Genomic DNA, 15,155 nt, shown 5'->3' with positions numbered 1-15,155 from the left:
CACTGTGCAAAAAGTCTCTACTAGGTTTCTTGTTTTGATGACTTGACCAAACAATACCAGTCCCAACACAACTTGGGTGGTACATTTCTCAGTTTTGGGGCTGGCTTGATTGAAACCTAGGGGCGGCCGTGGGGTGGCCAAGCATAGGTTTTTGGGGGGCAATGGCCCCCACTAGAACCACCACTGCACTAAAAACATACCACTTTTACCATAAACAATTTTGAATAACAAAATCACAGCTTAAGAGTGTGCAGGAAGTGAAAAAATCCAAAAAGAATTGACATCGTTGAACAACTTCCGCTTAACTAATTGATTGAGAGGTGTGTCCAAAGATTTTTGTCCATATAATGTATGATCGATCAGTCTATCCAAGTTCATCATGTTGTTCAAAAGTGCAATTTTCCAAGGCCCAAGGTCGCTGGGGTAAAGGGGAGACATTTAAGGTCAAAGGGGATAGTACTTCTGGAAACGACGTCACGCTGACAACAAGCTAAATGCACTGAATGCAAGCCCTCAGCTTTGTGCTTTATGACCTTCATCAATCAGGTTCCCGCTGTCATCATCATCATCATCATGTAGAAGACGGAACATGGTGTCGCTGGCGCTTAATGCTTCAGAAATACTATTCCCAAGACTGTGCGGCCGAGCTTTCAGTGCCAAGTGTAGCCCAAAGCTTCATAACTCTTTGCTTCCTGTACTGCCAGGTTGAAAGAAATGCAATGAAATACAGCTGGAAGCTACTCTTGGTAACTCAAAGACTTTGCACATACAGTCCAAGATTAGAAACACAGACAGGTAGAAAAAAACAAAAAAAACAACAACAACAAGTGGCTACAAGGTAAGCAGTAGGTCTCAGACAATGCTACACTTTTGAATGATTCTCATGTAAAACAATAAAATAAGCGCAAATGAATCCCTCTTTAAAGCAAATCAGGATTCAATAACAACAAATTCGATAATCATCCCCGATTAGAAACATTATTTGTCTTCATGGAGTTAATAATATTTAAAAAAAAAAAAGTACAGTACAGTGAACCCTTGCTAACAGCGGAGTCACATTAACGGACTTCCTGTGTTTGCTACACTAACAAGGATGACTACTGTTTGATGACATGATTGTTTGAAGCTGAACTTTTCAAATCATATCAAACGAGGCCTCAAGCTGTTAAATGACACTCCTAATTGAAGTTCGCTCTCAAACTAAACATAGCACAATGAAAATGACGTGTTTTTAAAACAACCACAAAACGTTGCCTTAAAGTCCGCTAGCTTAATGCTAACACATAACGGGAAACGCATTAGACGAGGTAACGAATAGCATCCATGTGGCGGCGTTAGAATGCTTGAAGCAACACCTTTGAACACAAATGGTACAGCAAAGCGTGTAGACAGAGAATATAAAAATACTCACAGGCATATATTCTTTATTCTCTGCAAAAAACGACTAATATTACTGCATCTTAGTTACTTTCAGTAGTTGTGAAACGCTTCTTGGTTTGTGTCTGCATGACTGTGTTATGCTGCCCCCCAGTGGCCAATTCGCACACACTAGAAGGAGCCGCAATGAATTAATCATGACATAACTCTTTGCATTCTAGTTAATTAAGTTATTACTGTATGTGTTGGTTAGTTTTTGTTGGTGAGGTTGGAACGGATTAATGACATTCCTATCCATTTCAATGAGGAAAGATTATTTGAAATATAACTGTTTTGAGTTACGAGCAATTCGACTCGTATCTCATAGGTCCCCCACCCCCAAAAAGTCTGCCAATTGTTGAAATGGCAAATGCAGGGGTTCACTGTAAACGCAACAGAAATACAGTCCAAAAAATTCTACAAGCAATCGTCCTGTTTTTAAAAAGGGATTTCAAGTTCTTCTTGTTTGTTGCAGGTATGATTTCTTCTCCTAGATAAACGCTTAAGGTGTCTTTGCCAAGTTTTTATTTTTTATAAGCTTTACATGTTCCTTCAATTTTGATTGTAGGCCATCTGGAAATTGTGATTTCAATGCAATACGTGCATGGCTAACTTTATATGGTCATACGGTTGCTATGGAAACCTTCTACAACAAGAACCTCCATTTTGTTAATTCCCTCTGTTTGGTATTTTTCTTTCTCTCTGCTTCAGTTGTGTGTCATTTGAGTTACTGTTTTTGTATTTTTTTTCTCTTTGATTCCTTTCTCTTTTTTTTCGGGTTTCTTGTATGGTGTTTCATTTTGTAGTATTTTTTTGTTTGTTTTGTGTAGATTTGATAGGACTATAGATTTGATAAGTTATATATGTTTTGATTTTTGGTGTCTGGTCGAACTCTTGGGTTTTGTGCTGCACAGTTTTGTTGACCCTGTGTTCATATTTGAGTTTTAACAGCACTTTTCAAAATGAAATCACACAAATATAGCAGAAAAAAGAAACACTTTAGGACTTTTTGCCAACAAATTCAGATTCATCGTGTATATGACTTCTTTTTTTTTTTTTTAAGAATACCACATTTATATTTTTTATATTACAATCTATTTTTAATAGTTAGCCAGGCAATACTACATATCTCATTGACTACTGATAAGTTTTTACGTTGTTATTGGTCTCTGTAGTCATGTTAAATTATTAATTAACAGCCAGTTTCTATAATGAGTCACTTTAACAGTCTCCAACCAAATGCGGTATTTTATTATTTAATTTTTGTAGTGTAAATGATACATATTTCAAAGTGTCTCCATTGTCATATCACCTCATCATGATATACTGCAAATATGACTTTTTCTGAGCCAGATTTAGTTAATCACAACAATAATCAGCAATATGCTTGCTAAGGTGTACGAAAACTTCCTGACCTTCAATCTGTCTGTGACCCAACACAACAATTCCGTGCTAATGTTCCGTTTTGATTGACTCTGTCGCAATAATTGAAATTTGATAGATATTTTAATACATGCTCAGTTCTGAGGCTGTAGTACCCAGCGGTGTAAAAATGAAGCAACATAATGGTAACAATATATCTGTTCATGCAAATAAACAACTCTGATTGGTAATGTTAGCATAGAAGCTAAGAGGCCTATTGTGACAAAGTAAGAAGTAGAAAGCACAGATATCTGTTTTCAGATGGAGGGAGTAAAAGTAACGAGTCAGCAGAATAAAAACAATACACAAAGTAAAGCACACATACCTGAAGTACAATAAAGAAATAGTTGTACTTTACTTCCCACCACTGCAAACCAGCCTACATCACAAATTTAAAGCTGGTATTTAAATACATTTGGTCCACTTACGGCATACTATACTTTCAAGAACAACTCATCCACCCACTGTAACCACATTTGATGACTTCAAATATGACCGCTGCGGCTGTGTCAACAACTGAAACGTGCTTTGTCAGCAGAATATTGAATTACACACAAGGTGTGCCTCATAAAGTGGTCCCACTTCCTGCCGCGGGTTGCGCCCTACGATCGCGATTGTGGTCACGAGCAGATCAATCGGCTTGATTACGGGTAACAGGAGTCGCACCGTCTTTAACATTCAACCGATCCCGTGTAAGAATGATACAGTGTGCATAATATAAAAAAAAAATCTGTAACACTAATAAAGGCCTCACCTGTAGAATGCAAATTGAGTGAATGAACGTGCCGCTGTTTAAGGAACCGCGTATCATTTCTTTCCGAACTACTCGATTATTGTTCATTTTTCTTTGAGAGTCTGGTCAGACGATTTGCAGTGTTTTCCTCTCTTCTGTTCCTCTTTGTGCTTCGCTCTCCATCAGCTTCACCTTCCGCGATTAACGCTCATTCTTCCATTCCATCTCCAGGCCGCCACTGCAGTGCGAGTGTATCTTAAAGTCTAACTGTCGGTAGGTACACGCACTCCTCTTCTTAGCATAAAGTGCCGTGTGACTGTGGCTTGAGCCTTATGCGACAATGTCCACAGAGTTTTTTTTTTTTTTTAAAGTAAATGCACTCGTCACCACGGCGATGAGTTGACTGTGACAGACTGTAGTGGCTGAGCTACACGATGAGCATATATAATGTACATACATAAAAACACGAAAGGGCCAGTTTGTAGTCCTAATTTAAACTGGCATTAATCAACAATGCAATACTGTATCTTTTGGAAATATTTATGTATGTATTTATGAAAATACTCACAACATCATTCATTCATGTAATTCATCTTCACACACATGACTGCTCAAGTGTTTCTGATTCAACGTGATATTTGGGACAAGTAGAGAAGAAAACAACTCCTCAGATCAAACCTGAGCAAAATTATTTTGTAAAAGAAGATTTTTCTCTCATCATATAATTCGAGATGTAGGCGTACCTAATGAGGTGCCCGGTGACTGTACATTATATATTTTGTGTTTTTGAACTTGGGTATTATTCCACCCTTTTAAAGAAGATAAATACACAAGACATTCACCTATCATTCAAAGTTAGTATTTCAACTTAAAAATATTCAAACTCACAAATAAGACATGGCTGACAAGCTAGCAACTGTTTTAGAGTGAACTGGATATTGTATTTTTTAACAACCAAGGCATGAAAATATTTTTCTATTTTTCCTGAAAGAAGCAATCAACCTTCTTTGAAATGACATCAACTTTTTAACCAGCTGCACGCACAGAAAAGAAAAGATGCATTGACTAGAAAAGTCTGTGAGGTCTTTTATATGAACGTGTACACTTTTGTCCCTACTTTTGGGCGCCATGCGATTCCAAAAATCTTCCTGAAACAACTTTTATTTATTTATTTAGAAAAGTTCAGCCCTAGAAAATACATCATCAATTTTTTTCTGAGTTGCCATTCGGCTAATGTGTTCAAGGGAGTCAGTCAAAAAAAGAAAGGGGGAAAAAAAAGGAAAAGAAAGGACTGTCTCATATATATGGTTGGGTCAAGCAAAGCGTCACTCAAGCACTGCAGCACTGGTTTTTTTTTGGTCCAAAAGTAAAAATACGTAGTAGCATACATTATAAATAAGACTTAACTGCACCCAGCGAATCTCATTTTGTAGCCCAGACGAGGTTGGCTACCAATGAAGTACTTGACTTCGCCTGACTCCCGGCAGTCTGCCAACTCCACATCTGCATGCTCTCCTACACAATAAATCCACAGCGGGAAGGGACACACTGTGGAAAAAAAAAAAAAAAAAAGAATCCATGTAACAGGATCTCGTGGGCACAGAAACTTTTTTTTTTAAATGTTGTGCGAAGGTTTTTTTTTTAAATTTTATTTTATTTTGTGTTATAGTTGACCATAGGAAGTTTACAATATTCAAAAGCTTCATTTTGTAGTGAGTGATAAAAGGTTAGACATGGTTTTCTTGTTGGCGTTTTGTAATCTGAGGCCACGTATACATGGGTATTTAAAAAAGAAAAATCATATTTATTATTGTAAGCAGCTGTAACATTATTCACAGTTTGAACATTAACACTGCGCTTAAATATAAAGACAAAATTGTATTAAAATAATGTTTCAGTCAAAACCTATTACACATAAATTAAAAATTGCTCTTGAATAAATGTTTAAAAGTTAAATACAACTGAACTGCACTTAAAAAAAAAAAAAGTTAAAGTATTGACCTCGAAGCTTCATGTGGTCAACTCCTATTGTATCATTTATGGGAATTATTTTCTACTTTCTGGGATTATTTTCTGCTGTCTGGGCTCAGCGTTGTATAGAGCACTTGTGCAATGATGAGTGCTTTATTCAATGGGTCGTATGCTGCAAGCTAGTCGATCGAAATCGTATGCTTTTCTGTTTTGAAAAAAAAAAGACATATCGTAACTCGCATTTTCTTGTTTTGTCCTGTTTGTCTTGTCTGTGTGTGTCTGTCTGTCCTTTTTTTATGTCATTATGATTTAATGACATTTTGAATGGACTGTCTTCCTTTCGCTGACATGCTTCTTTTTTTAAAATGTTCTTTTCATGTTGAAATCTTGTATCGAAACTACCGACTATGGGAAAATAATGTTCTCCAAACACACTTAATTATGACATCCATTTTGTTTGTGTTAAAACACGTCGTAAACCAATGTCATACCGTAGCTACAAGCTACGAGAAATCTCGCAGTCTCACGAACGTAACGGGGTTGTCTGGCTCGTCTCTTCGGCTCGCTCCCATCACGAGCCCGCCTTTCGAAAGCTACGAGGCACCGGGCCCGTTGCGCCGGTGCCGTTCCCCCATCCCCTCCATTTTGTAGCGGGAAGGCTGCACGAGATGCTCGTCGGGCCCGACTCGCGTTCAAAATCGCAGGTCGCACGGTCAAAACTGATAGCAATAAGATGACGTGAACTTGAATGTAGACGGAATGACCTCTTGTCTTGTGACGCTCGTGGTTTATGATGCAAGCGTCAGGTTAGCAAATAAGGTTTAAAAAAATGAATAAATAAATAATGCTTTCAGGATAATTATTAGATTAAATGTAAACACAGTGCTTAGCATATGGAATTGTATCACAGCCTAAAAAAATTTTTAAAATTTATTGTTGACTGTCATCAGATGTGTTATGGAACAAGCAGATCATAACAGAGGACAGCTGTGGCACATTAACACAATACATAACATAACATAACATAACATAACACAACATAAATACATTACACCAGTGATTCCCAACCTATTATTGAGCCAATGCGCATATTTTACATGAAAAAAAAAAATCTCACTGTACACCACCAATCAAAAATGTCACAAAAGGTGAATACACAGGCTAATTTGCTTTGGATATAAAAAAGTCTACACACCCCTACTCAGATGTCATTTTTTTGGTGTGATATGCAGTAAAAAAAGAAAATAAAAAATCAGACCAAGCTAAATCATTTCAAAGCGTTTTACACCAGTAATGTGACATATAACCTGTACAACTGATTAAAATAATAATAAAATGTTTTTTTTCGAGAATAGAAGAAAAACTAAATAACAGAGATGTGGTTGCAAAAGTGTGCACACCCTCTTATACCTGGGACGTTTTCAGAATGAACCAATCACATTCAAACGCATGTTAAGTGGGAGCTAGCACACACATGCCACCATTTAAAGTGCCTCTGACCAAACCCAAACCAATTTCAGATGTTCTAGTAGGCTTTTCCTGACACTGGTTTGCTTTCTAGCAAAAGCCTGAAGATTTTGTGCGCACGCTGAATGTTCGAAATGTTCAGAATTCCCATCACCTCGTGTAAGGCCACAGTTCAAGCCCAAGAAAAGAAAAGCCCACCACCATGTTTCACTGTAGAATGGTATTCTTTTGGTGACAAGTAGTCTTTTGTTTGCGCCAAAAATACCTTTTGGAAATAGATCTAAAAAATCCAACATTGGTTTCATCACACCATTAAATATTTAGAAATGATTTGTCTTTGTCTTTTTTTTTTTATATCACAAAAAGCTGGCACTTGAACAGGAGTGTATAGATATTTTATATTCACTGTATCCTCTGCCGTCTAGTGGAATAGCATTTAATTGTTTTACCTGTCACTATATGTCGATGGAATAGATAGCTAAACAGTATTTGTGTAATTTTGTAAACAGTATTTGTGTAATTTTTGGACCCATTAAGTGAAAATGTGGTTGGGAATCACAGACACACACATACACATCAATTGAATAAAACCCAACAAAGAATCTAACAATATTTAAAAAATGTAAAACAATTCCTAGGAATAATAGAAATAATTTTAATTGAAAATAGTACAACTTAGGTAATTAATTAAACAGGTTCTTTTGAGAATTTTGTCTGAAATTGTACAAAATCCGTGCATCATATTGAGGCCAAACTGGACTTTACTAACTTTTTGTGTAACAAATCCTACTAAATTCCGGTACTGACTGAAATATTTGACGTTCTGACTAAACTAGTGAGCCAAGCAAATGAAATATGACATTAATCTCGTCGAAAGAAAGTGCAATAATGAAACATTATTTATTAATCACATTTTATAATAAATATATTAATGCATTCAGGTTTATTTACCGTCAAATCATTGACTCCTTTACATATGCAAGAAAACGTGCAATATTATTTTATGCTGGAGAACAAACTTTGCACATACATTTGTAAATATGTCATATTTCCACATAAAAAAAAAAAGATGCACAGATTTACAAATCAGTGTTATGAGTACAAAAAAAATGAGCCAATTGTCTGTTTATATGTCTTCTCTTGAAGGTCTTTTTGATGTTGTGGGTACATTTAAAAAGTTTTATTTACTTTTCAAACATCTTGTTTTTGACTTCAGGTCTTAGACGACACTTGTATTTTCGTTTCGAGTGACACGTGATGATTGCTTATTTCATCCTGACAAAAAAAAAAAAAAAAAAACTCATTGTGCTTCCGAAATAAACGTTGAGACTTTGCCATCTAGAATGTTTCTAAATAATGCATGTCTGGCTTTGTATGATTACTGGAGGATTGTGCATATGTGCAGGTTTTAGTTGCGTTTACAATCACAGTAAATTCAAAAAAGAAAGAAAGAACTCAATTGTGCTGGTTTCTGCAGTTCAAGCATGATCTGCTCCTTGATGTAACGCACACTAAAAGGGAGGGAATTCCGGGGAAATAAGTTTTCAATTTGATTTAAGTTGGAGGAAAGAACAACAATGTACTCCGCTAATGGGCACTGTGGCTCCATGCTTCAATGCCCTTGTTAGCCTGCTACATAATACTTGCTTGCTCTCTGTAAACACTCAAGCACAAACACTCCTTTTTCCACAATGTGGATGTGACAATGGTGTTCCTTCTTTTTTTTTTTTTTGGGAGGGGGGGGTGGGGGGGTAATGTTTGTTTTGCAGTCAAAAAGAAATGTGTCTGTGAATATCGATACTGTATTTGCTGACATTAGCATTATCTTGGAATGTAGTGAAACGTGGCTATGAGACAAAGTTTGAAGACACAAAACAGATAGATAGACGTAAGTGCCTCTATGAGGCCCCTTGAGGCGCTGATGTCAGTTTAGGAGTTTGTACTCATTAGCTAGATTTAACTAGCTAAATTGTATGTACTGTACTTTCAAAGCAATGCTCCACACACCGGTAGGTAGTTTTTATCATGTACATGTCTGTATCTACACATGTGAATACGTTAAAGTCATATGAAATATAATAGATTGTCTGTGTTGGACAATTAGCTTCATACATTTTTTAATTAAGTTCTCGGACATTGTGCAAAAATTGTGTTTGAACTGGACTATTTTATTGTATACTACTCAATGAGCCTGTGTGAATGTTCCTAGTGAGAATAATAATAATCATCATAAAAAAGGATGGAGCCTGCTATCAATACTCCATAAATATGGCTGACTTGCTCCAGCCAAAAAGCTGTATCTCTACTTTTGTGTTTTTTTCCCCATTAATTACAACATGGAAAATCTATGCTGCTTGTTTGGATAAAGATATATGTACTATGTAGACATTCTGAACAGGCTAAAATGTGCTTGACTATTTATTTATTTATGTAAAACAGTAAATTAAAAAATTCCTGGCTAACAATAATAATGATATTTTAGCTAACGCTTGTACATACTGGTGTAATAACCATTCCAGAAACCTACATTTTTTGGGGTATTTAATGCTGTTTATTTATAGCAGCTGTGGCTTAAACCTGACATTTAATGCATTTGTTAAGCACTCTAAATCTTAAACATGTTGTCATGACTGAATTCCTGTGGTGTGTTTGCGGGGGAAAGCAAGATGATAGTTATCATTTCGAATTATATATTTTTTTTATCATCAAATTGTGTATTGAGAAGGCCAGTTTGACCAATATCTGCTGAAACTCTTAATTAAACTCTCTGAGATAAGCTGTTAATACAGACCACATTTCTTTGCAGACCGACCTCTAATTCATCTTCAAACTTAATCTTATAATGTCTAATAATAAATGACTCATACCGTATATTATTTCCACAATGTGTGGCTGTAAATACTTTATTTGGCGAGGAACCACATTCAGTTTATTTTAGACATCGCCGACGCTCTGAGAGCGTGGCCATCCAAGATTTTAATCAGTCAGCCAGCAAAAAAATGTATCAATGGCAGTGGGGGGAAAACAATTCCATATAACAATATTAAATAAACAGATTAAAAAAAATTAAAGTGAGATAAATATATTACAAGTAATGATATTTTAAAGTAACCCATTGTGCAACGAGCTCGAATGTGTTGTGTGTTTTTTTTGTTGTTTTTGTTTTGTTTTTAATGCAGCGTTTCCTTGAAGACAACGTTGGCAGAAGACGGGAAAGCCAAAAAGAAGAACAATAACAGCATTGTGTATATTTTATGCTTATAAGAAAATAATGAAGTGGGACTTGTATGTTTTGTCTTCATGTTACAGAAGTATTTAATGTCCCTGTAAACAAAGCATGCCTGCTCGTACATCCAAGACCTGTACGCTACAAATTACAACATTTTCCATGAACGATAGGTGCCCGTTTTTGCAAAATGCATCGCTTCGACAGGGCATTTGGTGACATTTAATTTCACAAGATTTGTTGTTCTCCAACTAGGAATTATTTGAATATGCCCACGAACAACGTCATGTTTGTTTGCGTGTGTCCATCTGTCAGAAAAACATGTTACATATCACCCGAATGGATATTTGTGCATTCATACACGCCCGCGCCCACCGACACACGCATTCCATGAAGGTTTTGTATTATAACATAATAGCTTCATTTATTGGCGTAGCTGAATGGGGAACATTGTGTTACAACAGATGTAATGTCACTGTTTGTGTTTTCTTGTGTAAGTGACAAAGCTTACGTTTGACTGTATGCTTGTAAGTTTGTTGTCGTACATTTCAAATTGTTGCACTTTATTCTGACAGTCAAAGGGCAGTGTACACAGGTAATGCTAATTACTTGATCGAAATGCAAAAAAAATAAATAAATAAATAAATGCAATTGGCAAAAATAACACCCCCAAAAAAAGTAATGCTTAAGTTCCACTACTGGTTGGTTTATATTAGTTGAACACTCCTGTAAACCAACCTAAAATGTGTTCATATGAATATGTTTCACATTCCTGCTGTGTATTGATTGATTGTGAGCTGAGTGTGATTATTCATGGATTTCTGTTCTTGTCTTCACAGTGTTAAGTTTCTAGCGTTGGCCTTCTCTCTGTAACGAGGAGTCATTAAGCGGTTAACGCATATTTGCGGCGGGAGCCACGTAGGCGGCGGGCGTGGCGTGGATGGACGTTTTACAGGAGATCTTTGGCGTGACACGAGAGAAAAAGAGAGCGGGGCCACACGTTTAATCATGAATTGTGGAAATTCACACGGTCAGCTCCTGCTCACGTCGTTACCAAAGTAGCCTCTCGGAACTCCGATGACCACATTTTTTTGACATCTATCTGACAGACCTTTTTTTTTTTCTCACCCCCTCTTCTTTTTTCTCCCCCACCCATTTTGGGCCAATTGACTGAGCATTGCACTGACACACTTCGGGAGGAAGAAAAGAAAAAAAAAAAGACTCCTGATGGCACATTCCAGATCACTTTGAAAACATCACCTGTTCTGTGGCCCACTTTACCTGTTTCTGGAACAAAGAAACAAAAAATGACTTGTCTTCACAAGGGACTGAATGAACAATGTAGCATCTCTGCTAACACTGTAGCATTTGTTGGCTGGGAAACGACTTTACCTGACAGGAGAGCGAGGGATTTATGCAGTTTAGATGTCACGGCCCTCTCGAGATCCTTTCCAGTGAAGAAGTAAAACACCCTGACAGTACATGAGAGACACAGGTCTTAACCTTCAAGGAAAATTACGATCAAACGAATGACCCGCATAAAGATCAAGTTTAGCACTTGCATCTGAAACTTTGTCTTCCATTCACTTCTATAAAACACGTATATGAAGCGATCGTTTAAAAGCTACTACGACTAAATTAAGCCCATGTAGCATCCGCGTCCGACGTGGTTTGACCTTTAGTCTGCCGTGACATGACAAGACGTTTTCTCTCATGTACTGCAAAAAGGGGTGGGGTGGGGGGTGGGGGGGGGGGGGGGGATTTGCGATCCTGCCGAATGACCTTCTGTGATGTCATCTAGATTAGCAGAAATTAGTCCATTTAGGGTTGAACTGCCACTTGCATTCGCTCCTCTTTTAAGTGAAGCACATTGAAGCAAAATTTAGAACGATCCCGGCTGGAGCGGAAAATAGACTCAAGGAGACGCGAGCTAGAGATGACTCTTGTCGGTCTTTGGTCCAATAATAAGATTGCTTGAATTCTAATGAAAAGGAGAATGGACAGCAACCCCATGTCCCCTCCACTCCCTGTCCCCTGCCACAAGGACACTTTTTACACCCCATATAACTGCCCATTAGCAGGAAAGGATTCATTTGAAAGGGACCAATCAGATTAATAAACCCCCAACACACACACACACACGCACACAAAGGCCTACACTGCCAACAAGGCACAAGGACCCCCAGATGAATACTGCCCAGAATCACTCTGTGGTACCTCTTGCTGCCAGCGGGCTACTTCACTGGTGGGTCGACGTCACAATGAGGACGGCCCGGCAGGCGGAGCCATCAACAAGGAGAAGCGGACCAAGGATAGAAGTTTACAAAAAAAAATAAAAAATGAAGAACAAATCTATATTTTGATAAAACAAATCTAGATATGGCATAGGAAGCTGGTCCAGGATGGAATGAGAGGAAGTGGAAGATGGCGCTGTGGTGGGGATCAGATGCAAAATTTGTCATGAAAAAAAAACAAAGAATCCTGGGGAAAAATTGGGTGGCGAACTGAAGTTGTGGAGAGACAGAGCAAAGACACACTCGTGCATCTAAGTGAATGGATGGACCCCCGAGATCAACAAAGAAGGGGCGGGGAAGGGAAAAGATGATGCATTTTTGTAACTTTGTTTACCAGCATGACTACTTTGCATGACTGTCCTTTCTGCAAACCCTTAGTTGAAGACAAGGGTGCTAGAGATACAAAAACATATATATAAAATGAATTTTTAAAAAAATGTTATATGCAATTCATGTTTAAAAAAAAAAGATTCTAATGAAAGAGAAGATATATTTTGTTTTGAAAAGTAAAAAAAAAAAATGTGAATATTGAAACGTACACCCTGAACTATGTTTTTGTTGGATGAAATCTCTCTGCTTCTACTGCCCTACTTTCCTCATTCCAGGGTTTTGCATCCATACTAACATAGTTTGACTATTTTGAACACGGTATATTTTCCTAACATCTGTCATCATCCGAGACTTTGCCCACCGTTAGCTTGCGTGCAAAGTCGACCGTAGCAGCAGCAGCAGCTCGAAAACAGGAAAGCTCTCTGTACTTTGACTGCTTGAATAACATTCATAGTTTATTTATCTTTTTTTTTTTTTTTTTTTTTTGTGGCAATAATACGAGAGAAGTTGAGTCATGACTGTAGCAGTGCAAACTGGATGGAGTAGCTTTCGAGACTCGATGGGCTCGGTTCTGTTCTGCTTGGGCGAAAGATAAAGATTGATGTGCGTGTGTATATATATATATATATATATATATATATATATATATATATATATATATATATATATATATATATATATATATGTATATATATATATCTATATATATACATATATATATATATATATATATATATATATATATATATATATATATATATATATATATATAGTGGCAACCTTAAAGGTCAAACATAATCCGGGACGCTGGTCGACCTCCGATTCGTTCGCGGAATGACGAAACTTGACTTCGACCTTTTCAGGGTCACCGTTGGTCAACAGTTGCCATCAATATGTGGTCCCTATGTACAGTATTGTGGATTTTCACGGGTGGGTTTGGAATGTATCTCAAGTGATAAACGGGGGTTTCACTCAATAGGCAATTTTTTAAAGCAACATTAACACACACAATGCTTTAAATGTCAAGTCTGCTTGCTTATGTTTTGTCTGCTGTTTGCCCCGTCGAGGTTGCACCATCTTTTTAAATGTTAGAAAAGGTACAAAAGCCGAAGAAAAAACTAAATGTGTCCCTCCTTTGATACAATTTGAAATGAACTCGGGTGGGGCAAGTTATATCTCGCGTGTCGTCACAATGTTTTTGTACTACTTTCGAAATATATTTTTCAGAACATTTTTATTGGTGTCCGAATTAAATGGCCTTTAAGGTTCCACTGTGTATATATAGAGTGTATTAATAATGAAATCAGATACCAGTTTAATCAAAATAGATATTAGGTGAGATTTCAGGTTTGCATGAAACCAAATGTCATTCCAAAGTTTGGTTTTAAGGACTCAGGTTGTGTTGATGACGTGTGTGGACGTACAGTAGGTGGTAAGCTCCTTTATTTCTAACATGATCAATTTTAGTAATGATGTGAACACCCCACAGTGATGTGTAGAGACGGAAAAAAAAACGCATGCATCAAGACTTGATCATCTAAAAGCGGGAGAGGAGGGGGACAGAGTATTGACATAGCCTCTTAGCTGCCGTTGTTTGTCATTATCCTAAAAAAAAAAAACAAAAAAAAAAAACGATGACCACTGTGCTGTGTCGTAGAGCAGAAACGTCTTCCTCCCAGAGGCAAATGGCAACACGCAGTGTGTAAAGGTAGCTTGTCTTATTTTGTATCTCTTTTTTGTTTTGTTTTGTTTTTTAAAGGCGGTCTTTGATGGTCTCGCATCATCATCCAGCATCCCAACCGACTTGTTACAGTCAAAATAGAGACCCAGAGCTTCCAAAAATGATGTCAGTCAAATGACGTTTAGGTGAAGATAGGAGATCCCAGTGTCCACCAAGAGGGGATGGGGGTTAACTGATCGATTGATCCTTTGTTGTTTTCCAAGTAACCTCCACGTAGGCCCTGCTGGTTCGGGGCTCGGGTAGCTGAACGGCTTTTTTCTTTTGCATTCCCGAAATGTTGCAAATCGGAAGGCTCGCCAGTGTGTGACGCTCACAAGTGTCCCAAGTAAACGTCAACAAGTCTACGCTGGTGTTTACAGGGTCTATCTAGTCTGGTTGCAACAAAACATGTCTGTTGGGTGTCCTGAAAAGTTGAAGTGTCCATTTATTTATTTTCCCAGTTTCCATCTTGAAAGGCAATTGTAGCTGCGGTGGTCGAAGACTGTGTCAGAGGTCATAATGGTGCATGCAGAAACTCGTCACCCAGGTGTGTGTGTGTGTGTGTGTGTGTCTCAG

General features: G+C 37.5%; 1 protein-coding gene across 6 annotated transcripts in view; it reads left to right on the top strand.

The window, feature by feature from the left end:
* kcnc3b (potassium voltage-gated channel, Shaw-related subfamily, member 3b) overlaps nt 1-15,155 on the top strand; it is a 51,214-nt gene that overhangs the window by 32,361 nt on the left and 3,698 nt on the right. For 3 of the 6 annotated variants that reach the window (XM_061756134.1, XM_061756140.1, XM_061756135.1), the window contains one exon: nt 11,075-13,489. The exons of the other annotated variants lie outside the window; for them this stretch is intronic. Coding sequence is in view for 1 of the 3 variants with exons in the window: in XM_061756140.1 (XP_061612124.1) it covers nt 11,075-11,088 (14 nt within the window). In the remaining 2 variants the exon portion in view is untranslated. Of the gene's footprint in view, nt 1-11,074; nt 13,490-15,155 lie in introns of those variants that run through there. 6 annotated transcript variants of the gene reach the window in all.

This window comes from Phyllopteryx taeniolatus, chromosome 19, assembly GCF_024500385.1.
Source record: "Phyllopteryx taeniolatus isolate TA_2022b chromosome 19, UOR_Ptae_1.2, whole genome shotgun sequence".
NCBI lineage: Eukaryota > Metazoa > Chordata > Actinopteri > Syngnathiformes > Syngnathidae > Phyllopteryx > Phyllopteryx taeniolatus.
This window is presented reverse-complemented; position numbering and strand designations above follow the sequence as displayed.